Source organism: Echinops telfairi, unplaced genomic scaffold (assembly GCF_000313985.2).
Source record: "Echinops telfairi isolate 266 unplaced genomic scaffold, ASM31398v2 ScPeMD7_2565;HRSCAF=3150, whole genome shotgun sequence".
NCBI classification, from domain to species: domain Eukaryota; kingdom Metazoa; phylum Chordata; class Mammalia; order Afrosoricida; family Tenrecidae; genus Echinops; species Echinops telfairi.
In genome coordinates this window covers 12,955,616-12,980,390 of record NW_022106463.1, presented here as the reverse complement: position 1 = coordinate 12,980,390, position 24,775 = coordinate 12,955,616, and the positions used below count along the sequence as shown (strand labels likewise).

General features: G+C 45.3%; 1 protein-coding gene across 1 annotated transcript in view; it reads right to left on the bottom strand.

Moving 5' to 3' along the window:
- Nucleotides 1-13,564, bottom strand: part of LOC101662203 (potassium-transporting ATPase alpha chain 2) — a 34,742-nt gene extending 21,178 nt beyond the window's left edge. The window contains exons 1-10 of the mRNA XM_045294026.1: nucleotides 13,400-13,564; nucleotides 10,754-10,813; nucleotides 7,444-7,647; nucleotides 6,361-6,474; nucleotides 5,233-5,367; nucleotides 4,996-5,113; nucleotides 4,490-4,758; nucleotides 2,408-2,606; nucleotides 2,116-2,225; nucleotides 5-100 (exon numbers count right to left, since the gene is read on the bottom strand). Coding sequence (XP_045149961.1) covers nucleotides 5-100; nucleotides 2,116-2,225; nucleotides 2,408-2,606; nucleotides 4,490-4,758; nucleotides 4,996-5,113; nucleotides 5,233-5,367; nucleotides 6,361-6,474; nucleotides 7,444-7,647; nucleotides 10,754-10,813; nucleotides 13,400-13,525 — 1,431 coding nt within the window. The 5' untranslated portion in view covers nucleotides 13,526-13,564. The remainder of the gene's footprint in view (nucleotides 1-4; nucleotides 101-2,115; nucleotides 2,226-2,407; nucleotides 2,607-4,489; nucleotides 4,759-4,995; nucleotides 5,114-5,232; nucleotides 5,368-6,360; nucleotides 6,475-7,443; nucleotides 7,648-10,753; nucleotides 10,814-13,399) is intronic.
- Between the last annotated feature and the right edge of the window lie 11,211 nt (nucleotides 13,565-24,775).

Below are 24,775 nucleotides of genomic sequence, written 5' to 3'. Positions count from 1 at the left end.
CTACTTTGCGGTTTCTTTTCCTAATTTCCATCACGTCGCCCACAATGACCTCTGAGAATTTCAAGAGAGCCGTTTCGGAAGCATCTCCAACCACAATTTTCTGGGAATTGAACAAAGTAAATAGTTCCAGCACACTATTTGGTTCTTTTGTGATTGTTTTCGATAAACCGACCTTCCTTTAGCCCAAGAACCAGCATGTCTTGTTAGTGTTTACAGTCTAGCAGGACAGACAACGTGATTTCCTGACATTTAGTGAGTGATCCAGACAATGGTGGTGCCAATTATTGGGATTACAGAAGTTTAGAGAAACCGGAGTTCAGTGAGGACTGAGTGGTTTCACGAAAGAATCAGCTATTGAATTAGATGTTGAGAAATGGTTGGGCTAGAAAGGGAAAACTAAAAAGAAAGCATTTTAAAAACCAGGATGCCAGGGTGATTAAACTGTGTGTCCCTCCCCATACCTCCCTCCCCCGAACTACATGTCAATGTGTCTGGGCCATGATCCTCAGTGTTGTATAATTATCCGTCATTTTGTGGTTGGAGGTAATTATCCCATGTGTTGTAAATACTCACCTTTATAATGTTAATAAAACAGTGTTAGAGGCAATTATGTTATGGGGTAGGTTGCCATCTATGGAATTCGGTTGTATCTTGAGTCAATCTCTTTTTAGATATAAAAGAGATTAAACAGGAAGCAGAGAGAAAGAAAGAAGAGCCAGGAATGGAGTGCACCCATTGGACCCAGGGTCTCTGTGTTGCAAAACTCCTATCTGTAGGGGCAAGGTTGATGCCAAGGCACACGGAGATCTCCAAGGAACGCCAAGCCCACATACATTGAAAAGAGTAAGAACCTTCCCTCAGAGCTGACAAAGAGAAAGTTTCCCCTAGAGCTGGTGCCCCAATACTTCTTGCCTCCTAAACTGTAAGACAATGCATTTGTTTGTTAAAGCCATTTCCTTGAAGCATTTCTGTTGCACCAGCGCTACATAACGAAGACACACGGATTAAGATATAAAAGTGGATGGATTCTAGTGTGAATGCTGGAGATAAAGATGGGTCTGGAGGGCTGGCAAGACTATGGAGGGCCATGAAAGGTAGGGTGAGCTCCTAAACTGTGACGTAGAAAACAGGGAAGGATTAAAATTAGAAGAGGATAAAAACTTGTATTTTGAAAAAATAAGTGGCATGCAAGAAAGACTAGAAGAGGGATAAACTAGAATTAGATACACTTTGAAGCAAAAACAGTAGAACTTGGTGACTCATGAGGCATAAGGAAAGGAGAGAGTTGAAGATAATGTCTAAAAGTTGTAGCCTGGATGCCAAGTAGACTGGCTGCCATAGAAAAAGACAAACTTAGGGGATAAACTATTGGTTTGGATCCAGGTTGGGTGGATCCAGTGGAAGATGAGATGTGTAATTTGGGGGAGTCTACCATCATAGCAGGATTTCCCGGTGGAAATGCCCAAGCAGTGAGTTGGGGTCTCAGGTTGGAGTCCCAGTGAGAAATTAGAACTAGAGAGAAAAGTTTGAGAGATATTGATAGAGAAGAGACTGGTCCGAAGGGGAATTGATAAGCTGTCTTGTAGAAAAAGGACATACTAAAACCTACATGAACATGAAAGAAATCAATAGAAAAGGGGAGACATCCTAGAGTCAGTGACTCGGTAAGGGGAAGAAGAGGAGAAAGAGGAAGGAGGTGGAAGGACGGGAGGGAGAGGGGATTTATTGTTCATTTTCTCAATTCTCGACTCCTTGGTAGTTTAACCTGCTAATACGAAGATGCCCAAAGACCTCTTTCCTAATTCACATCTAACTGCATTTTCAACTTCAGTGAAAAAGCATTTATCTATTCTTCAGAACCCCGATTATACCCATTTCATTGGTAAAGGCATTACAGAGGGAAAATCATTTAAAGAAATATATCCACTTACTGGAGTAAAACCTATTTTTTCAAAATTTCCTCAATCAATATTTTGAGAACCTTTAAGTGTTGGTACATTCTCATCTCAACTGAAGAGATTAAATCAAGCATCAAATCAAAAAGGAAGACATTGCTTCAAACTGGTTGTGATTTAAAGCCAAATTAAGGGAGAAAAGTTTATGCAGAAGCTATACCTTCATGATGGGAACACTTTCCTGTCCCGTCTTGAATTCAGCTCGGTTACAGAGAGTTATTATCTTGGCTAAGGAGGCCCAGGTCCCAGAGCTTTGGTCAAACATTTGGTCTGGAAAATAAAGAGCAGACAGTGGATGCTAGACCATGCTATCAATGAGTGCTTCTGCTTGATAACTCCCAGAGACTGCATACCAACATGGTCGTGGTGAGTTCCTTCCACCACCACCACCCCTCACCTCCCCTGCTCAGGCCCACAGTTTTGGAACATGCAGAATATTCCACCTAACTCACTCGAATGATCTTCACTTGTATCGGCCACGAAGATACGATTGTCGAACCACAGATGGGCCACCGTCATCCTGTTCTGCGTCAGAGTCCCAGTCTTGTCAGAGCAGATGATGGAGGTGGAGCCGAGGGTCTCCACCGCCTCCAGGTTCTTCACCAGGCAGTTCTTCTTGGCCATTCGTTTTGCCGTCAGTGATAGGGCCACCTAGATAGGAGAGAGAGAGAGAGAGGAGAGAAGCTTTAAAAGAAAAGCACAAGTGGATATTACTGAACATTTTGACCAGTGATTCCATAGAAAAGTGCCAATCACAAGAGCGAATGCAGAACAGAATTTAATAGTCTCTTGAACTGCAGACTTTTTGGAGGTCTGGGGGCTGGATAAACCCTTGAAACTATTGCCCTGAGATCATCTTGAGGGCGTATATCTGAAATATGCCCTGAAGTTTTCTTAAAATCAAATAACAGTTCACTTGATCTCGCAAAGAATGTCTACCTTCAGCATTATGCCCTTTGAAGATCTACCTACATGGTATCCGAGAGCTGAATGATTTGATAGGAACCCTAAGGGTCATGGGATTTATTTTAATGGGGGAAGAACAACTCAGAGAAGGAGAGAGAGAATGGCTGTACAAGTGGAAGCTACCCCTGAACTGTAAAAGTAGAAACAACATAATTTTTAAAAGTGTAAGTACAAAAGTAGCTACTCTGACTTCAGTCTCACATATAAATAACTAAGTTTAGCTAGGACTGAATTGTATGAGAGAACTAGCCTAATTCTAGGACAGATGTTGTGAAACAGACCTAGTAGTTGATAAGCCTTATCTGGAAAATTATTTTCTTTTAAATGCATTTCTTGTCCCGTCATCTTCTTAAGAAAATGACTCGGAGGGACTCAGATTACGAAGAGGGCAAGGTTGCTGTGGCCAGTGTTGTGGACCCCCATCTGCCATGTCGTCCCTGCAGGGACGAGTGTGTCAGAAGAGAGTTGGTTGGTGTATGCCAAGGAGGCTGTTTCAAAGAATTCATCTGTTGCCATGGAAAACCAAGAAGCTTAATTTTCAGACCTCCATATTTTAAAGACTCTTAGCTCTCTCTTTTAAACTCCCAGATATCAAAGGGTTCTCTTGGCTCAAATTTCTTCAAATACAATCTTATGGAGTCAGAAGAGGTCAGAGGTTAAAAAGTTTCTTCTTTCTGTCCTTAAGCAGGACAATCCCAGACCGACGGTAAGGTAGGCCACCTTCTCATATAACTCTAAATGTGAATCACTTTCCCCACCCACAGGGCCTTCACAGCAGAGACTAAGGAGAGTGGGTTTGACCTAGGACTTAAGTGGACTAGCCCTTGCACAGGGAAGGAGCCCTCATGGTAGAGTGGTTACACGTTGGGCTGTGATCCAAATGATGGGCAGTTCAAAACCACCAGCTGTTCTTGTAATCAGTTATGTCTCAGACATCCACAGGGGTTTACTGTGAGTCAGCGTTGGCTTGATGGCAGTGCAGTTTTCTTTTTGGTTTTTACAAAGGGAGATCCAAAGTTGGATTTGGGTAGGAGGGGCAGGGAAGAAACAAATTGCTTTGCAGAAGAAAATGGGAGGAAGTTCAGTTTTTCACTTCTGAGAAACAGAAGAGAATTAAACCAAACAATGTGGCTTTAGGATTGGGCCTAAACTCTTTGGATGAAATTTCCAAGGATCGATCTATCTATATAGATAGATATATAATAATATATGTGTTTATATATATGAATTATGGGAAAGGGATTAACTGAAACAAACAAAAAACTCAATGATAACTCAAGCCAATGTTATAGATCTTGAGGGAAAATTGCATGAGTACAGATGAACTCCTAAAAATGAAACTGTGTTTTGAGGACAATGCCTTATAATATTAAAAAATATCACAATTCCTTTTGTCCCTCTAAGTAAAGGTCTATTGAGAATGCTCCATTGCTGTTTGTGATGGGACATGAGTTGTTTGATAAACACAGAGGAGACTTGTAGTTTGCTCACGGGAGCTTCCCTAGCACAGAGGTTAACAATGTCAAGGGATAGGAAGAGTTAGTGGCTACCTAACAGCATGGACTCACAGTGACAGTGGCCAGGAGACCCTCAGGCACATTGGCTACAATGATGCCAATGAGGAAGATGATGGAGTCCAAGACAGGATACTTCATGGACACTGCGATGATGAAGAAAGTAATGCCCAGGGAGACAGCCACTCCTGCTACAATATGAACAAAATGCTCGATCTCAATGGCAATGGGCGTCTTCTCATTTCCAACTCCTGAAGCCAGGGAGGCAATTTGTCCAATGACGGTGCGGTCACCCGTGTTGATGACCATGCCAGTTGCTGTGCCTATAGGGGAAGTAGACATTTTATTCCAGGGGTCCTTGGCGCTGAGAGGAACACAGTCTACTTTGTAGTCCTCTCACTGGTGGCTTACATGATATCACAGGCTAAAAACCAGTTCTCTAGACTCTTCAATCTCATGCTTTCTCTGGAAAAAGCTTTCTAGCCAGAAATGGTAAAAGAGAAAATATAAAGCCCAAGGAGGACAAAGTACACCTGGCCCTAAGAACCAGGTGGGCTGACCTTCCAGACAGGTTGTAGAATAGAAGCCAATGTTCTTTGTTTCCAGGGGATTGTCGTGCGTGCATTCACAAGACCGGCCCTGGGGCTCTGACTCCCCAGTGAGCGATGAGTTATCCACCTGAAAGAAATTTTGAAAAAAACTGAAAATTGGGCTTCTTGCTGGAGTTGCACTGAAATTGGTAAAATTAAAGAATACCAATGGGTGACACGCTGATCCTTAGTAGTGACTCATGATACCTTGCACCCCTGAGATGACAGCAATCTGAGGTCTGCAGGAATCTGGTCTCCTCCTTTAATCTCCACTATGTCCCCCACCACCAGCTGCTCTGCAGGGATTGTCTTCTTCTCTGCATCTCGGATGACGAGAGCTTGCTGGGAAATAAAAACATGACAGATGTCCCAGATCTCGCAGAATGTCATAAATGGATGAATGAGAATACACAGATGTAATTATGAATCGCAAAAGAGTGTAAAACCAAAGAGTGTTACACTTGGGGAGGGGGTGTCTAAAGACCCCAGAACTCATTTTTCTTGAGGAAGCACACACAGAGATGTCCCTGGGGCCAGAACACGCTGCTGTAGGCAGATACAGCAACGGGAGGGACAGTTTGGGGTGAGTGACCTTGGCTATAAAGTCAGGGACAACACGGAAGGTGAAGCTAAAGGATTCAGTGATCTTCCCAAAGGAGGGAAAATGAATGATGTGGATCTCCTGCTTTTTAGCAAAGAAGGAGGTATCCTTTGCATCCACAATCTTTCCTTCTAGAACCCAACTCCGATGGTCTGTGTCAATAGCGGGCATGGACTCCCCAAAGGACACACAGCAGACATCCTGTGTGGAGAGAACCCAGTGACTCACAGTGACAGTACCTGGGACAGCATGAACTGAGTTCAGGACTGGGAACAAATTTGTCCCAGAGAAAGAATCTTAGGCCAATTTCCTTGGCTTCCAGTGAACACTCATTGAACTTCTACAGCTTACTATAGGAACTGGGGTGACGTCGCTCACCCTCTATCTCTGAACCAGAGGCAGGGGGAGAGGTATTTTGGAATAATTCCAGGTATTCCCAAATAATGAAGTTGTCTAAATGGTTCACACATGCTTCCAAGCAGTAGCAGAAGATGTTGTGCAAGGACTAGTATTCCTGTCCTACTTGGTTCTTGACAAAGCATTTTCCTGCATCTTATTTCATTTGATCGTCTCAAACCCCTGCGAGGAGATAGGTAACTTGCTCTAAATTTCTCAGACAGCAAGTGATGGGACCAGAGCCTGAGCTACCAACCCTCCACTTTTTTGTCAGTAGTTGTTGCTTCTTCCTATGAAAGTAACGCAGACGCTAGAAGAAAGATGGCTGCTCTACTCACCCGAGGAATCATTTTACTGAAGCCGGCCATGATGTTGGTGCTTTTGGCCTCTTGGTAGTAGGCAAACATGCCCGTCAGAATAACCACCACAGCCAGCACAGCACCCAAATACACCTGAGTGATGACAGAAGACCAGAAAGAGAAAAGAAAAAAGTAAGGAGCCGGATCCTATGGTTAGATCTCATCATGGAAAGATGGACAATGTGGTAGTCGGTGCCATATCACTTACAGGCCCTCCTATCTATATTTAACTTTTGATTGTGATTTAGGTGAAACCCTACAGGGCAGACCGGTTTTCCCGTCAACAAGTCATACACATTTTGTTTCATGCCATTGATTGCAAGTGTAATCTCACTTATCCCCCTTCCTCCCTGTGTTTCCCATCCCTAAAACCATACTTAAGCATACAATTCAATAATTATGAGTTATTTTTTAATTAAGCAAATGGCCAGCGTTGCACAATCAACACCACCATAATGCTTTAGGACATTTCCTTTACTCCAGAAAGTTCACTGAGTTGTGCTTGTTTGTAGTCAACTCTCAACCCCACCTCCAGCTCCAGGCAACCACTAATCTGTTCATTGTCCTTTCAGATTTTTTTCTCCTAGGTACTTCTAGTCTTTTGTGCCCCACTTCTGTCTGTTAACATAATGTTAGCTAGCTCAGTTCCCTTGCTTTGGTGGCCAGTTCCCTACTGGCAGTAAATGCTCTCCAGGCTTAAAAAGAGACTTAGCTTTGAAGGAAAAGATCTAGAAAACCATCTACATGGACTTACAATTTTTTCCTTTAGGAACACATCATATTTTCTCATATATATATAAAATAAAATATATCTATACATAAATATGTGTTGTATATTTATAGATGTCATATGTAAATATACACTTAGATCCATGTTTACACTGTCTCAAGACTTTACGCAGCCAGATGTAATTTCTATTTTATTGATGGGAAATTATTGATTTTCTAAAATGGGGTTTTAGACTCCAGTTCTGTGCTCTGTCCACTCAGGCCTAAATTCATGGTGCTGTTCTCCTCTCTAGGCAAGTTAGCAAAGCATGCTGGGGAACAGCTGGCCCTTACGTTATCAAGAGATGAGGATGGGTCATGGGAGTATTGAATTCCGTATGCGATCCAGCACAGGATGGCTCCGAACCATAGGAGGATAGAGAAGCCCCCCACCATCTGCTTGAGGAACTTGATAATCTCTGGGGTCTCCTTGGGAGGGCTGAGGGCGTTGGGTCCATCCCGAACCAAGAGTTCTGCAGCCCTGGCACTGGAAAGACCCTGGGAAGGATAAGGAAAACCAAGACATGGATTAGTTCTTCTCCCTCCGGATCAGAGTTCTGCCGGTTGAGGTTGGAGTTAATGCGCCAGACCAAAGGGACAAGTGGACAATCGCCTCTGTCCTCCTCTTCCCCATGTTTGAGGATCGTTACTGCCGAATACCACCCAGGCAGGATTTTAAGTGCCCTACACACATTTATTCCTTTGCTGTCCAGAATGATCCTCTGAGGAAGGTGCTATTGTTAGCCTTCATTTACAGATGTGCAAACGGAGGCACACAGAGGATAAGGAACCCACTCAAGGTCACTCAGCTGGAAAATGGTAGGGCCAGCCTTCCACCCAGGAAACCTGGCTCCAGAGTCCAAGCTCCTCAGCACTAAGGTCTGTGAAGGAAGGCTAATTTTTCTAGAGACTTATTTAGAAATAGATGTATCTCTGCAAAGAAGGGTTTGAAAGGTACAAAATCACCACCAGATCTAAGGGCAAATTCAGTCCAGAAAGATGTCCTATTGATTCTGGGACTTTGGTATGGTACACTTGTTGCCACTGAGTGGATTCTGACTCCCAGCAACTCTACAGAATGGAGTAGAATCCCACAGGGTTACCCAGGTGCGGTCTGCCACATCTTCTTCCCATGGAGGGACTGGTGGGTTTGAACTACCGACCTTTCGGTTATGGGGCTGGCTCTTAGTCACTGTGCTGCCACCAGAGCAGAGCCCAGCACAGTGCTTTTCTACTTTTCTGCACACCCGCCCTGAGTGCTTGCTCATCTTACCAGTGACAAGTCTGACCCAACCTTTGAGCTCCTCACAAGGTCCCTTCTTGCCAGAGCCTTGCCTGATGCTGCGTGTTGTCTACGGGTGCATCTCGCACCGTAAACCATGGGAGTTTTTGTCCCCCTCCCCCCAAACTTTTCTGATTAGAAAGCTCTGCAAAAACCTCCTTCTATAGGATGAGCAACTCTGTAAGGCCCAAGTCCTGTTCATTTGGGGCCCTCGATAGGGGCAATGGAGCTCCTGGGTAGCCCAAGTGCTAATTGAAAGGTTGGTGTTTTGAACCCACCCAAAGATGGCTCGGAAAAAAATGTCAGGTGGATTGCCTCTGAAAGATCACAGAGATAAAACCCTATGGAGAACTGATTATTATTTATATTAGTTGGGATTTAATACATGCATCATATCATTCAAATTTCAATCGCGTCAAGTAGAATGTACAGTTGTTACCACAATCAGTTTCCCAACATTCTTTTTCTACAGGGGCTCCTTGACATCGCCTCCATTTTACCACACCTTCCCCTGAACCCCATCTTCTACTTGCTGTCCCTCTCGGTTCATTGAGCCTAGTTTTCATAAACCGAAAAACGGGAAAGCCTATAACAGCTCCAAGAGGGTGACGTCCATTGATATAACACCTCTGAGATACACTGTAATTTTAACAAATAAAACCCAAACACAACAATACAAACCCAAAATACAGAAACATTCGGAAACCAGATCAGGTCCAGCCCACTTTATGAGGAATCTACTGATAACATTTTAATGGTTCAGGTCAGATTTCTGCCTTTGATCTTCCAAACACCTCTCTCCCAAGCGCTGTTTAGTGACCACTTTCCACCCTTCCCTCAAGTTTAGGTGGGGGGAAGTCTCTAGAGTCTTGTTTCTTGAGTAGTTCCACAAATGACTCTTGGGCCCCCACTGTCATAATGGAGAACCTTTGACCACAATTTCTGATCATTTGGCATTCATGGAATTTGGTGAAAGTTATAAAACACTCACAAGCTCACAGAGCCTTGGTTACAAGATCCCTAGAGTTTTGAAACCAGCATGTTTTCAAGCGTCTTGGAAACAGGATGTGTCTATTAATTTGGACTGTTTTCTGGAAGAATAATTTAAAGGGAAGGTTAATGAATAATGAAACCAGCATTTCTGGTTTCCGTGTTGCTTATCTCGGAAACATCTCTCAAATCTGCCCCCTTCTTTCTACTCAGACTGCGGCTGCCCTGCTTCAGACTTCATTCCCCCTGCCCTGCCTGGACTCTTGTCTTGATCTTCAAAATCTAGACTCTCCCTCTTCCATCTCCCACTTAGAAAAAAACTTTACACTTGATCTAGCAAACTGCTGAGCAAATCACTCCCCTGTGTAGAAATTGCGCTTGTTAGACACTTCTATGGCCTCGCTTCCTTAGCTTAATAGCCAAGCGCTTGCCTGTTTTCATCCCATTTAACCCATTCCTCAGGCCCAGTTCCACCGCATCTCTTCCCTGCTCTTCCAGTGGCCCCAGTTTCTGCTCAGCGTCCAAACGCAAATCCCAGTGCCAACATCAGGCCGCCTAGGGAGGCGGCTCATCCTTCTCTCAGCTGACGGCTTCAACCTCTGGGTGGTCACTGAAGAGAAACGTGTCCTGTTATCCTCACACACATCTGCTTCCCCTACAGAACTGTTGACACCTCAAGACCAGACATGCGCTCCTTTCCTTTCGTTAGCTCTCCGTATTCAGTCCGGCAGTCTGCACACAGAGGGGATTTCTGGTGTGCTTTCCGTATCCAGGCCACATGGTACCAAGACACCCAGGCACCAAGACTGGACTTTTCATTTGACTTTGAACCCACAGCATTTCTACTGGTGCTGTTGTTGACCGTGCTCCCAGGGAGATCCTCCCATCTTAGCGGAGAAGTTGGAATGAGCAGGGTTCTAAGCTGGTTACTCTTGATCCTCATGGAAAGTGTGCGCTTTGACAGCCCCCCACCCAATTCTCTGACAAGAAGAGCACCATGTCCCATATTGTCTTGTGAGCACAGGGCTTAAAAGCAACCTCGGATTGTGACAGTGAGGAAAGTATCAGTAGCTGTGTGAGGACACTTTTCTGCAGTCATAGCAAAAAAAAAAAAAGGATAGTGTTGTATGGCCAACAGTCAGTGAAAGGACCTTGTCTCAGACACATTGGCTCCTTGAGGTTGGCCAGCTCTTCTGCCACACTGAAGTCCTGCTACCCTCAAAGTCCTGCCTATAGGTCATTCTCTCTAATGTGACATCTGCTTTCCCACAGCCTGCTCCCTTGCATGGCCAGGGCCCTTCTCGTCCTGAGCCCTGGTTCCCAAGGACTTACCGCCACGATGTTGGTTCCATATTTCTTTTCCAAGTCTTCACTGCTGAGTTTATGGTCATCCTGAAATCCGGGAAAGGAAGAAGAAGAAAGGGGGTTAGATCCTTCCTCACCTCACCTGAGCGGTGATTGGTCCATGAGAGCTGGGTATAGCACTAGGAATGGGAGGGGGGCCAGGGAGTGTAGGAGGAAAAGAAAGAAAAACTCTACCTCTTTTGTCAGATAACTAGAGCAGCAAGGGAGGGGTCTACAAGAGTTTTGTCTGAACTCAAGGGCTAGGGAATTTTCTGGCCATCCCTGAAGGGGTCAGACTGAATCTGTCACTTGCCACATGGTAGCTGTGGTTTGATTTAATCCACAAAGTAAGTCATGTGACTTCACCATTGCTCCCCATCGCAGGTTTAAGTCCTGAGACACTTGTCTTCCAGGGCTTAGGGTGTGGATACTTAATCCAGACCTGAATTCTGGGATGAGGTGAAGATAAAAGGCAACACTAAGCCAGAGTCACGGCATCTTCTCCAGTGGCTTGCTTCACCAACCACCACGACCCCTCATCCATGCAGCCCCAGCTGAGTCTCTGGCACCAAGAAGCGTGCTTTCCCACACTTGAGAAATGGAACTCAAGTACTCAACTGTTCAGAGAGACGGAGACTCTGCCAATAAATGCTACTAGGGCCCCCACTTGGAGATTCTACCACGGAATCATTCGACTGTTTTTTGTTATGGGCTGTGAAGTTGATTCCAACTCATAGTGACCCTATACTGATGTTGGGGTTCTAGCTCTTGGCAGAGAGCTTTTTGCTGGGGGACCAGTTTGGAGTCGGGGGAGGTGGGGGAAGGAAGAGGATCTTGTCCTATACATTGTAGAATATTTAGCAGCATCTCTGTCCTCTACCCACTAGATGCCAGCAGCATCCTCCCTGGGTTGTGACATAAAAGATGTCTTCAGACCTTGCCAAATGAGCCCTGGGTATGGGGGTGAGGCCATCCCCACTCCTTCCCCTGTGAGAACTGTGGGGCTAAACCACGAGGAGCTTCTTCCTGTAGAAGAAAACCCAGAGGGTAAGTCTGGCTTACGTCCCCTAGAAAACCCCGCACTCCGGAAGGACAAAATCTGTGTATTCTTATTTATCCCCGTGATCGACTCTCCAACCTGGAGTGTCTGATTCGTACCACCGTCATCTCTTTTCTTACTGATGTGAAGTGAGTTTCTTGTTGAATCACAAGAATCCGCCTCCCAGGAAAAGAACACTCTTTTGCTTCTTGCCCTCTGCTACCTAGCTTCTGCTTTGCCTGCTCATTTATTCAAATAATGTTTTGAATGGGACTCAAAGGATTAAGGCACAGTCCTTTTTACTGTCTTGAGGCTCACACAGCCAGCACATAGTACCCCACAGCAGGCTAAGCTCTGGACAGATACCACTAAGAGATGCTTCAAGCCAGCGTTGGCAGGGATGGAACACTTGAAAATCCAAATGCAGTCCTTCCTCTCAGCCTAATCAGAGGAGCGTGGGGTGTCTGCTCGCCCTCTGCTGGCTAACATAGAAACAGCCAGGCATGGGCCATTCTCAATCTCTTGATATTTACTCAACGGCAGGAACGTTTACTAGTTGTCAAGGTTCTAAGGATGGAAGAGAATGGAATGCAAAAATATCCACGCACTCTTTCACAAACTAAAAGGCACTATCTGCAGTTGGAACCCCCTGCATGCTCTGCAGAAGAGAGGTGAGGCGGTCTGTTCTGTAAAGATCGGTAGCCTTTGGAACCCTGCTGGGTGGTTCTGTCCTACAGGGCCCTCGCTGAGTTGGAATCAATTTGATGATAGTGGATTTGGTTGTGAGAAGGTTGGTGAAGAGGAGAGGATGAAAGAGAGACGCGCCTTTCTCAGCAGGGAAACAGTAAAAATACTCTCACCAATAATATAGAACTAATCATTTTTCACCCCAACCTGAATCTCCACAAAGTGATAATGAAAAGCGGTGTTCATTGTCACCAACACACATACATATATTCCTACCCACATATTCCTGTTGAAATAGCAGTTCCAAGGGAGAGTCGCCATACTTTCCATCTGAACGGCTGGAAACACACAGGAAGCAATCCCTACTTACTGAACAACGATATGCCCTGTTCTGCCTGATCACATTCAGCCATCTGCACCAGTATTAATTCTTATTTCACGAAGGAGTAAACTGAAGAATGAATCAAAGTAGGTTTTAAATTCAGTTAGTGTTGTTTCTGGGTTTATTCTTAAATATCTGTCCATCTATCTTCTTTCGCATAGGGCATTGCATGTCTAAAGTCTAGTGTCTTTGGTTGCGTATCTCAATAGGCTCTGGCTCATTTAGTCCGATGTTATTAAAACAGGTAATCTGCTATAGACATCGCACTTAAACCAGCAGGGAAGAGAGAGTTAGGGGGTTTCCCCCCCTCCGAGTTGTACCTGGGACAGGCTCCAAACACATGCAGGAATCCTGTACTGGGCCTGACTCTGCCAGATGTTATCACGGAGTGTTTTTGTTTGTTTTAACAAGGAAACAAATTGTAAGAGACTTTTCAGTTGCTTGACCCGGTTCTTCTTTTATAATAAGGCCAAGCTCTCAGAAGGGTGGCCATCAGGGGAACCCCACTGGACTTAAGACTACTGACCAGATCAGGCTCTTCTTTAATCTCCTGTTTCTGACGGTTCTTTTTGCGGTTCCAGCACGTGTCCTTCCGGCCCCTGCTGGACTTCTCCTGGCCGTCCTCCTTGCCGCTGTTCTGGATGTCTTTCATTCCATTGAGCTCCACGGAGTAAATTTCTAGTGTTCTCTGGAAGAGAAACCCTGGTGTAATTTTGGCCTAAAATGGATTTTTGGAAGCACCTCCTCCAATGAAGGCCCTCTGGGGGTCCTGCACATACAAGGACATGGGGTGGGGGTGGGGGGCAAGCCCTCCCTTGGTAAAGAGAGGAGAGGAAGGAGGAGAAAGGAGCGGACCGCCTCTCTCCCACTTTCAAGCAATGATTTCTCATCCCTTTCTTGTCTCCCCTTTCAGCCCCCACTTAGGGGGAAAGTTGGGTGGGACAAGTCTTCTCCTTATGGTGACCCTCCTTGGGGTAGGGCAGGTGAAAATTATTTCCTCAACTCTAGACAAGACCCTTCCAAGGAGCCACACTTCCCTAGGACCCACCAAGATGTGTGCCCCCTTTCTAAGTAGGGGCGTGTGCCCTGAGCTCATGAACCTCCCCAAGGGGGACTGGGCACGCCTCCGGATGCAATCCCTCTCAGATCCCATTCCATCCATTTTTGCCCCAACCCTCCCTCCTCCCAGGTGCCTCTGGAGCTGCCCTAGGGCCCCCGTGGCCCCTGCCAGCACCTCTGGATTGAATTCTTCATCTCAGCGGGCCCTGGAGTTCTTTAGTGTCCGGGGTGGGATCACAGAGGTGAGACCCGACGGCCCGGCAGCTTTGATCCCCCGCTCCTGCCCCAGGGCCCTGGCTTTTCTTTCTGGCTGTTGCTGACCGCCGCCCCCCCCACCCACTTCCCTCATCCCCCGGTCCCTCCAGCAGCGCTCCTGGGCGCACGCACCTTGGCCATGGTGCCGAGGGGCGCGAGGTCGGCGGGGTCCGGGCGGCTCGCAGAGCTGTCCCGAGGGAAGTCAGGTGCACGCGGCCCCGCGGACCAGGCGAGCCCGGCCTCCGCACCCGCTCCGCTTTTAAACGCGCGGCTCCGCCCAGGGCCGGGGGCGGCGGGAGCGCCCGCGCGCTGCCCGCGTTGGAAGGCGGGCGGGCGGGCCCGGAGGAGCCGGGGCCCCGGGAGGAGCAGGGCGTCCGCCGGCCGGGACTCGGACCCAGAGCGGAGCGCAACTTGCGCGCTGGGCACTCACGTCCCGGACCAGGCTCCCGAGAAAGCTCAGCCGGGCTTTTCTTTAAAAACAAACAAACAACTCACCTTGCTTTCCAAATAAATGGGGTTGTACGTTTCTGTCATCAGAGAGCGCGAATGCGGTTTCCTGCGGGACCTACCCGGGCCGGGCCGGCCGGGGACGGAGCTCCAGGACCAATCGAGGCCGGAGGAACTTCCAAACCTGGTGCCCTCAACTAACCTTTACCTTGGATTTGAAGCTACCTCTGCGGGGCCCTTTCCTGCCAAGTCCTAGATTGGCCGATAAAATAACCACAGCGACCAACGGTAGGCGCCCAAAAGGCCAACCTTGACCCAGAAGCGAGGAGACAGGAAAAGCTGGATGAATCAATGCAAACAGAGCAGACCGAATGGAGTGCTGATTGTAAAAATTGTAACCGAACAACTTGCATAAGAATGATTCAAGAGGAACCTAATTCGTCGTGTAAACGTTCACCCCAAACACAAACATCAAATTATTTAAGGAAAGAAGGCAAGTGTTCTGGTAACAGGCAAGCTTGGTTACTGGAGAATGGTGGTCTTTGGGCCGTTGTGGGCAGCAGAGTGAATTTGGGAGAAATAGAGACCCCCGAGGCGCTGTATTACTTTGTAGGATTCAACGAGGGAACGCTAGTGGCCTAGTGGGTTACTCGATGGGCAGGTCACTGCAAGGTCAGCATGTTCGAAACCACCCGTCGCTCTGGAGGAGTTGAGATCAGGCTTTCTACTTCTGTGAAGAGGTATGGCCTTGGAAACTCACAGGGACAGTTCTCTTCTGTCCTGCGGGGTCACTAGGAGTTGGAATCGATGACACGGCATGAGTTTTGAGATAAAGTTTGTAGAATTATGAAATGATTTTGGAGAGATGGAAGTGTATGTGTGTGTGGGGGGGTGCGGGGTGCAGAGAGACATATGGAGCAGCCTGCAGGGCTGTGAGGGTGAAACTTCCACCTCTGTCAGGTCCCTGACAATGTACTGCTGCAACCATTGTTGGAGGATCTTCTACAACATTTTATTCGCATGTGATATCAAAGATATTGTTCTCTCATTTGTCCATTGGGTTAGGTCACCTTGCTGTAGAATGGGTAAAAATATGAATCTCCAGTCAGTTGGCCAAGTAGCTGTTTTCCAGATTTCCCAGCATAGATGAGGATGTTTCTCCAGAGGTTCATTGGCTTGTGAAAACATTTCCATGGGTAGCCCATCAATTTCCGGAGTGTTGGTTTTGGCTAATGCTTTCAGTGCAGCTTGAACTTCTTCCTTCAGCACCACAGGCTCTTTCTCAGATGCTACCCCCTGAAATGACAGAATGTCCAACTATGAGTTGGATGGCAGTGGTGGTGGCATTTGGGGCTCAAGTCCTGGTGATGCAGTTGGTTATGTGTTAGACTGCGATCTTCAAGGTCAGCGGTTTGACCAACCAGCTGCTCCAAGGGAGAAAGATGAGATTTTCTGCTCCCAGAAAAGATCTCCCAAAACTCAAACTCACTGCTAGTGAGTTGATACCAACTCATAGTGACACCCCATCCCCTTTGTGGGTTTCCAGGCTGTAATTGTTTACAGGTGTAGAAAGCCCAGTCTTTCTCCCACAGAACAGCTGCTGGTTTCAAACTGCCAATCATGGGGATCCCAGTTCAACGTGTAACCACTAAGCTACCAACGTTGGCAGCAGGTCTATGCTGCTGTATAAGGTCATTAGGAGTAAGAATTGGGCTTCCATTTAAGCTCTTTGAAGAGATCTGGAATACAGAGGAAAGACACACAAAGATGTCCTTGAGCTTACGTTCAAGTCCAGCTCCAGGAGCCGAAAACCCAGGTTCATGTGGATTTGATTGAGGGATAGGAGAATGAGAGATCGGATGAGGGGTGGCCTAAGGGAAATTTGACCTTATAGATTTACAAACTCATAAGTTACAGCTCCAAGCCACTTGGAAAATATTACAATTTATTCTTCTTGGGGACATGTTTGGAAAGGTGTTGTTACTGAACTGGACAAACATGTTTCAATTGTCAGGTACGGTGTTTCTGCAGACTTCCTGGCTGGGCTTCTGTAAGGGCTCAGGCTCAACCGCTGTTCTACTTCTACTGTGGCCCATCTGGAAGCCTCTGATGCCATCAGGTGGCCTAGGAAAATACCATGGGCTAGGTCAGATTCACCTTAGCTTTTTAACACTTTCAAGAGATCTGTTGTAGCATGAGATAGATTCAGACGATAGATCAAACCATGAGCTCAAACAGAACAATGGAAATGAGAATGACACTGCACTAGACTGTTGACGTTGTATCACTATGAGTCCAAACTGACTTGACAATGGCATCATCTGTAGACTGTGCCAGGTGACAGGATCATAGACACCGGTGGGCACAATGCAGTGAGGGAGGACTCCCTGCTTTCAAGGCTGAGTGGGATGTATGACCAGAATGACTGGTAGTGGCAAAGGAAGGGCTCTAGGGTTATAAAGGTCATGGAGGTGTGGACCCATGTGTCCTCTTAAGTAGCATATTTGCCCCCCATAATCATGCCATTTGATTGTTTGATTTCCTGATTGCTGCTTCCATGGGCATTGATTGTGGATCAAGGTAAAATGAAACCCTTGATGACTTCATTCTCCTCTCCCCTTATCATGATGGCTATTGGTTCAACTGTGAGGATTAAGTGTCTTTTTTTTTTAAATTTGAGGTGGAATCCATTTTGAAGGCTGTAGTCTTAGATAACCATCAGTAAATACTTCAAATCCTTTTTGCTTTCAGCTAGCAAGATAGTGTCATCTACATCTGCATATCTTGTTTATGAGTCTTCTTCCAGTCTTGATGCTATGATTTCTTCATAAGCGTCTCAGATTTTTTATTCCGCACACAGATTAAAAAAAAAATTTAACCTGCAGTGTTTCTTTGCTCTATTCCAATAACTACCGCTTGACCTATATATAGGTTCTACATGAGCACAATGAAGTATTCTGGAATTCCCGTTTTTTGCAATGCTATCCATAATTTACCCTGACCCACACTGTCTAATGCCTTTGCATAGTTAACGAAATAGGTAAACATATTTCTGGTATTCTTTGTTTTCAGTCAAGATGCAAATAGCATCAGCAATGATATTCCTTGTTCAATTCCCTGTCAATCTATGGCTGCAACTATATTGGAATTGTCTTCAACAAAATTTTACTTGGGTGCGATTTTAATGATAGTTTTAGATAATTTCCACATCCTGTTGGTTCTTCTCTTTAGAACAGGCATGGATTTGGATCTCTTCCAGCCAGATGCCAAATTTCTGGGCACCCATGCGTGAGCGCCTCCAGTGCTGCATCCATTTGTTGGAACATCTCACTTGATAGCCAATCAATTCCTTGAACCTTATTTCTCACCAATACCTTAAGTGCAGCTTGGATTTCTTTCTTCAATATCATCAGTCCTTGATCATATTCTACCTCCTGAAATGCTTGAATGTTGACCAGTTCTGTGTTTCCTTCCATCTTCTTTTGATGCTTCCTGTGGTTCTCTCTTACCCACCACAGAATCCTTCAATATTGCTGCTCAAGGCTTGAGATTTTTCTTTAGTTCTTTCAGTTTGAGAAGTGCCAATTCTGTCCTTTCTTCTTAGTTTTCTAAATCTTGGCCTTTGGTTTTATTATAATACTTTGTCTTCTTAAGCGACCCTTTGAAATCTTCTGTTAATCTTTTATTTCATTCCTTCCTTTCATTTTAGCTATTCTGTACTAAAGAGCAACTTCAAAGTCTCTTCTAGCGTCCACTTTGGTCTTTTCTTTCTTTCCTGTATTTTTAATGATTTCTTTGCTTTCTTCATATATCGGGTCTTGGATGTCATCTTACAAGTTGTCAGGTCTTTGGTCATTAGTATTCAATGTGTCAAATGTATTCTTGAAAGGGTCTCTAAATTCAAATGGGATATACTCAAGGTTAAATGTTGGCTCTTCCAGTCTTGGTTTAATTTTCTTTAGCTTCAATTTGAACTTGCATATGAGCAATAGAGGATCTATTCCACAGGTGGTGCTGTTCTGATGGATGGTGTGGCGCTTCTCCATTATTTCTTTCCACAGATGTGGTCAATTTGATTCCTCTGCATTCTGTCCACATGTATAATTGTTGTGTCTGTTGTTGAAAAAAAAGATCTTTTCAAGAAATAAATCACTGACCTCAAACATTTTTATCATACGCTCTCTGGCATCATTTCTATCACCAAGGTCATAGTTTACAGCTGCTGATCTTTCTTTTTGTTTTCAGATTTTGAATGCTATTTACTAGTCGTTAACAATGCATCTTGATAGCATGGAGTCTTGTTAATATCAGACTGTAGAAGTTGGTAAAGTTCCTCATCCTTTGTGTTAATTGTAAATTTGAATTATAGTCAGATTACTGGTCTCTCTTGTACAGCATGGATAGTATCTTATCACTTGGAGCACTATATTTCAGGATAGATTTAGAAATGCTTTTGAAATATGAGTGCTCCACCATTTCTCTTCAAAATATTGTCCTCAGGACAGAAGACAGTAGGATTTAGAGTAGCAGTACTAATCTATTTCAGCTTGATAAAGCCTATGATAGCCATCTTTATGTATTGTATTTCTGATGAGTTCCAGTTTTCCTAGATCCATACTGTGTACTTTCCACATTCTGCTTTTTAGTTTGTCTGTAGCCGTTTTTTCTCAGTTTGAATCATGCTCCATCAGCAAATGAAGGTCTTGAAAGTTTTGCTCCACCCACATCATTAAGGTCAACTCTACTTTGAAGAGACGGCACTTCCCCAGTCGTAGTTGAAGGCTTTCCAACCTGAGGGGCTTCTCTTTGGGGGACTATATCAGACAATGTTTCATTGATGCTTGTAAAATTTCCAGAGGCTTAATTTTTCAGACGTGGTTTACTTCTTCCTTCTTCCTATTCGTAGCCTGGAATTCAACTGAAACCCGCCCACCGTGGGTGGGATTTGAAGTATCGTGGTGGTATTTGAAATGCCAGTGGCCTCCAGCCAGCATCACAGCAATATGAAAACCACAAACTACAGTACAACAAACGGACAGATGAGTGGTCGCCACACATGGTACAACCCTGTAAAGAATTTCCCCTCAGAAACACTGGTTCAACTCTTTTTGGCCCACAGGGCTATCATTCAGATTGCTCTGGGTAATGGGCCCTGAGCCTTCCTATTTCTAATGCTCTGCCTTGGTTTGATTGTAAAGCTAGGTTACAACGTGAACACCTCTGTCCATGTCCGTAAATAGCAGCTTCTGCTTTAAGTTGGGTTTTCCTGTCTTCCAAAAGAAGCCTAGGGTTTGTCCCTAGGAATGTTGCAATCAGCAAATAATACATAGCTTTGACAGATTGACTTAATATGTGTAACTATTCTTAGATAAGTTTTCATGAATACTCTTCATGTATATGAAACTATCCTAGACTAGACATAGGCGTGGTGGGAAGAAATGGCACAAAAATGATGTCACAGAAGTTGCACATAAATTTGAAGGGGAAAAATGAATCACTAAACAGTGATAAATGATCCAAGAGGGAACATAATTTGGAGACGAAACGGTACATGAGAGAGTCTTTCGGGGGAGATGGCAAGATATTTATTCATTAGAATTACTTCGATTGTGCAAGGTGGGGAGAGAGAAAGACTGGCTGAGTCAGAGTCTTTTGTTTGCTGGTTACTCCTGATGCCTTAAAGGCACACCTTGTATAGCCGAGTCCAGTGGAAAAGGATGTCACTCAGCTGAGTCATGGGGTGTGCATTTGAGGATGTAAAGTACAGGGAAGAGTATCAAGGTGACAGTGGGAAGAGGAAGATTCACTTCCTGCTTCACATCTGGGCTGGCTGGTGCCTCCACTGCCCACCCCTCCTCATCCTCTGGATACCTTTCCTACACACACTTGACTGTGCCCCACCCAGGCGCCTCCCCACACCCCTGTGTCCATTCATCTCGTCAGACTTTGGCTAGGCCAGAAGTTCCCGACCGTCAGAGGGCTTCCTGGGGGTGGATTGAAAATGAGAAAACCAAACCAAACAACAAAACCCACACACAAACACAAAACAACCCTAACCAAACAATACTTCAACTAAATACCATTCGACACCATTTCCTGGTTTCCTCGTTTATAGGTAAATTTCTTGTTCTGTCAAGAGTCCTTGAAATGAGATGAGGAAAAAGGTGAACAGTCGCTGTCTAATTTAAGTCTGAGCAATTTATTTTAACTTTCTCCCTTATCATCACTTCCATAAATGCTGATTTATTTAGTGTTAACAAACTGAAATGAGCTATTCTAAAAGCTGTGTGGGGAGAGGGAAGCTATAGAATGAAATAATGCTACCCGAGACAGCCTCATCCACAAATATTAGCTTAAATTCAAATGACTGTGGTGTGCTGGAGCCCCCACATTACAATGGAGGTTAACTAAAAAAGGAGAATTTGAGATTTCCATCCTTCCTTCAGTGTTGTTAATAGAGTGGTTTAGTTAATCCTCCCCAAATCCATCCTTGTTCTCTCCCTTGGGATACGCCTGCTTAGGGTTTTGGGGGCCTTGTCCATATGTTGCGTATAAACTATGTTCAGATGATGAGCACTTCATTATGACGGTGTTCTCTTTCACCCTAGTGTTGTCTGTGATAACCCAACATCTTGAGTAGTGGGAGATAAAATGGTCTACCTCTATGAATAGATGTTTCTGCCCTGGGCTCAGAATTTCAGCAGACTGAAATCCACTCTCTAAGCAAATAGAAGACAAGAGGAGGGAAAGCCTACATTTCTGGTCTCCTCTGAAACAGGGTTCGTGCATGCTGGTCCCCAAAGTGCATGGTTGTAACTCAACCAGGAATCAGAAACAAAGAAGAGACTTCAGGCTCAATTTAGGATGATTTTTTATTGTGAATTGGGTGAAGGTTTAGAGAGCTGATCACGAGTTTACATTCAATAATTCATACGCATTGTTTCAACGGACTCACTGCAGTCCCCTCCATGTACCATCACGGATCCTACTTCCTCCAGGCGTTTCTTATGCCCATTTCTCTTTCCTTCCTAACTCTCTGAACTTTGTCCTTGGGTAAATGTGCCCCTTTGGTCGAATTCTAACCCTGGGGGTGAATTAAGTTCCAGACCTGCAAGGTGATTACGAATGGGCCATAGTCTTGAGGTTCCATCTGCCTCTGTCTGACCAGTAAGCCTGATCTCTTTATGATCTTGATTTTTAGTCTATATCCTCCGCCCTCCACCCGGCCCCTTCTCGCCAGGACCTTACCATGGGATCCCTTTCAGAGCAGCTGATATTGATAGGCAGGCATCATCTAGTTGTTGATCTGAGTGAAGGAGACTGAGGTTTGCACGGCCCATTAACCATGGCACTAATTGTTTGCACGTGCCCTCAATTTTCTTCACTCTTATTTTCTCCAGAAGAGAGAGACCAATAGTTGTACTTTAGATGGATGAATAATATTTTAATTGACATATCTTACTCATTCAAAAAAATCTCTTCCCTACCCATATATTTCTGTTGTTCAATCCCATCGGGTGGAGATATACAATCATCGATGCTATCAACTCTCTTCTTTCCACTGCTTCCTCCCTCACCCCCTCACTTCCTATACCCTCAGGGAACCCTTACTCCTGTCACTGACTCTGAGAGGTCATCTATCTTGACTACCATGTACTGAGTGATCTTAAATGTACACATGAGCATAGACACGTCTAACATGACCAATGAGGTATACCACGTATGGACCATACCAGTAAGGGGAGGAAATCTTGAAGAACTAGAGGATAGTCCTGTGGTTCATCAGTGCCACACTGTACCCTGGATGTATCCTCCACGCCATGAGGCCCCTCTACGAGGGACTGTCCAGTTGTCTTGCTGGTGGACTTTGGATCTCCACCAGTCCACTCCCTTTCATGTCAATTTGGATGTGTGTTTTTGAACTTCTGATATCTCTTCCCGTCGACGCCTCGTGATCACACAGCCTGGTGCGCTTCTTCCATGTGGGCTTTGCTGCTTCTGCTAGATGGCTGCTTCCAAGCCTTTACAATCCCAGATGCTGTAGCTTTTGCACCATCAGTTTTCTGCACCACACAAACCGTTCTTGTAAAGAGCTAAGATTTAAGTCGAGGTCCAAAGTCCATCTGCTTCCTTGTCGCATTCACATATATACATAGGTAATATATACACACACATACATAAAAGAACATACACATATTCATATATATAGGTTTAGAATTCTTTTTTCTTCCTACCCCACTATTACGTTTGCCTATAATTCACATCTCTGCCATTTCTTTCAGATACAATTTGATTGATCAAACATGCCCAGAAAAGCTACACCCTCCTCACGGTCCACTTTAGAAGTCTTACTATTCCTCTGTACCTGTCACTGTTGGCTCCCGACTCACCTCCACTCCTTCCTACCTCCCCCAGCCCCTGTGCCCCCAAGAACAGTCCGTCTGTCCACTGTATGTGTAAGACTGCCCATCCTGCATTTTGTGTATAGATCAACACCAAAAAAACAATAAAAATAAAATAAAAGATTAAACAAAACAAACAAGCAACAACATATACATAACCACCAGACTAACAGGGATCTTGACCTAGAGCCGAGTTTCCCAGAGGGGCCCACGTCGCTATTCCTGCAGTTCAGGTTGGAGCGGTCTCATGCGCCACCCCCACTCTTCTCATTACGCCTTAGACTTTCATTGTGGCCCCCTTGTGAGTAGCTCCCAACCAGTTCAGGTGGGGTGCCAAGCGCTGTTCCCCCATGTCAGAAGTCGACCACCGGGGTTCCTCGGGGACTTCATGGCTTTGCTCCCATCGCTGGTCTGTGGCACTCTCTCTTCCTCTGCCCCATGTGGGCAGGTCAGACCGGTCGCTCTTCAGGGGTGTCCGCTGCAACACTGTCATCTAGAGAGAGGTCTGCACGTCTGGGGCGGAGGCCGGCCCTGCAGTCACCTCTGGAGTGAGTTTCTCTGCTCAGGTACATTGCCCGCGTGGACTGGCACGCTGGAATGAGGTCTACTCTCGCTCTCCCTGTCCTGTGGAGACAGAAGCCGTACCCTCCCCAGTGGTTTTCACGAACTGCGAAGACCACAGTTGCTACTCACCAAAATAGAGTGTAGAACATTCATTTTCTTGTAGATTACATTATACCAATTGAACTTGGTGTCTCCTAGGACTAGGGTTCTGATCCCTCAGTTCCCGCAAAGCATTCTGTTAAGACATTTGGTTATGACTAAGCAGTCACCGCAACTCTAGACACTCTGGGCTCCACTACATTCATGGATGCACTTGCAGCAAAGGTAAATACACACCTCTGTCAAGCTTCATGTGATTCTGGGTGTAGGCTCCCTCTCCTTCTGTTCAGCCTGCATGTCCGTCCATGCGGGTATCTGCTCTGTAGATCACTGTGGTTGCAGGGGTATGTATTAACAGTACTGGCTTCACTTGCCTTTCGCTCTTACAAGCCTCCCAGTATCTTTCCCTGCTGCTGTCATTTCCCCCAAGCTCCCTCCTAATGCATGTCATCGTGTTCTTCACCCAAATGAACAGTTGTCTATCTCTAGCCCATGACACTCTTTCTCGTCCCCTCCCACGCCTGGTAGCCACCAGGGGCTGTTTCTTTCAGTAGGAAAGCTCTTTTTTCTTCTAAACTTATAGTAGTGATCTCATGTAATATTTGTTCTTTTGAGAGCAATTAAGGTCAATGCGTCTACTGTCTTACAGGCTCATCCATGGTCTGAGGTGTCTGGCAGATTCCTCATTGTGTTCTTTAAAGTTGCATAGTATCTCATTGTGTGTACGAAAGTTTACTTACCCATTCTCTCTCTCTCTCATCACTTTATTGGGGGCTCTCACAGCTCTTATAACAATCCATACATCAATTGTATCAAGCATATTTGTCCATATGTTTCCATCATTATCTTCTGAACATTTACATTCTACATTACATTCTATAGCCTCATGCACCATTTTACAGCCCCACCAGCCATGCATAAGAATTTCCGTATCTGCACACCCTGGCCCACATTTGTTGTTTTCTGTTTATTTGAATGTTACCATTTATACTTGGGTGGGGTGATAGCTCATTGACTTGCATCGCTTGAGTAGCTAATGCTTGCAAGCATTGCTTCTGATGCTTCTTGGTTCCCTT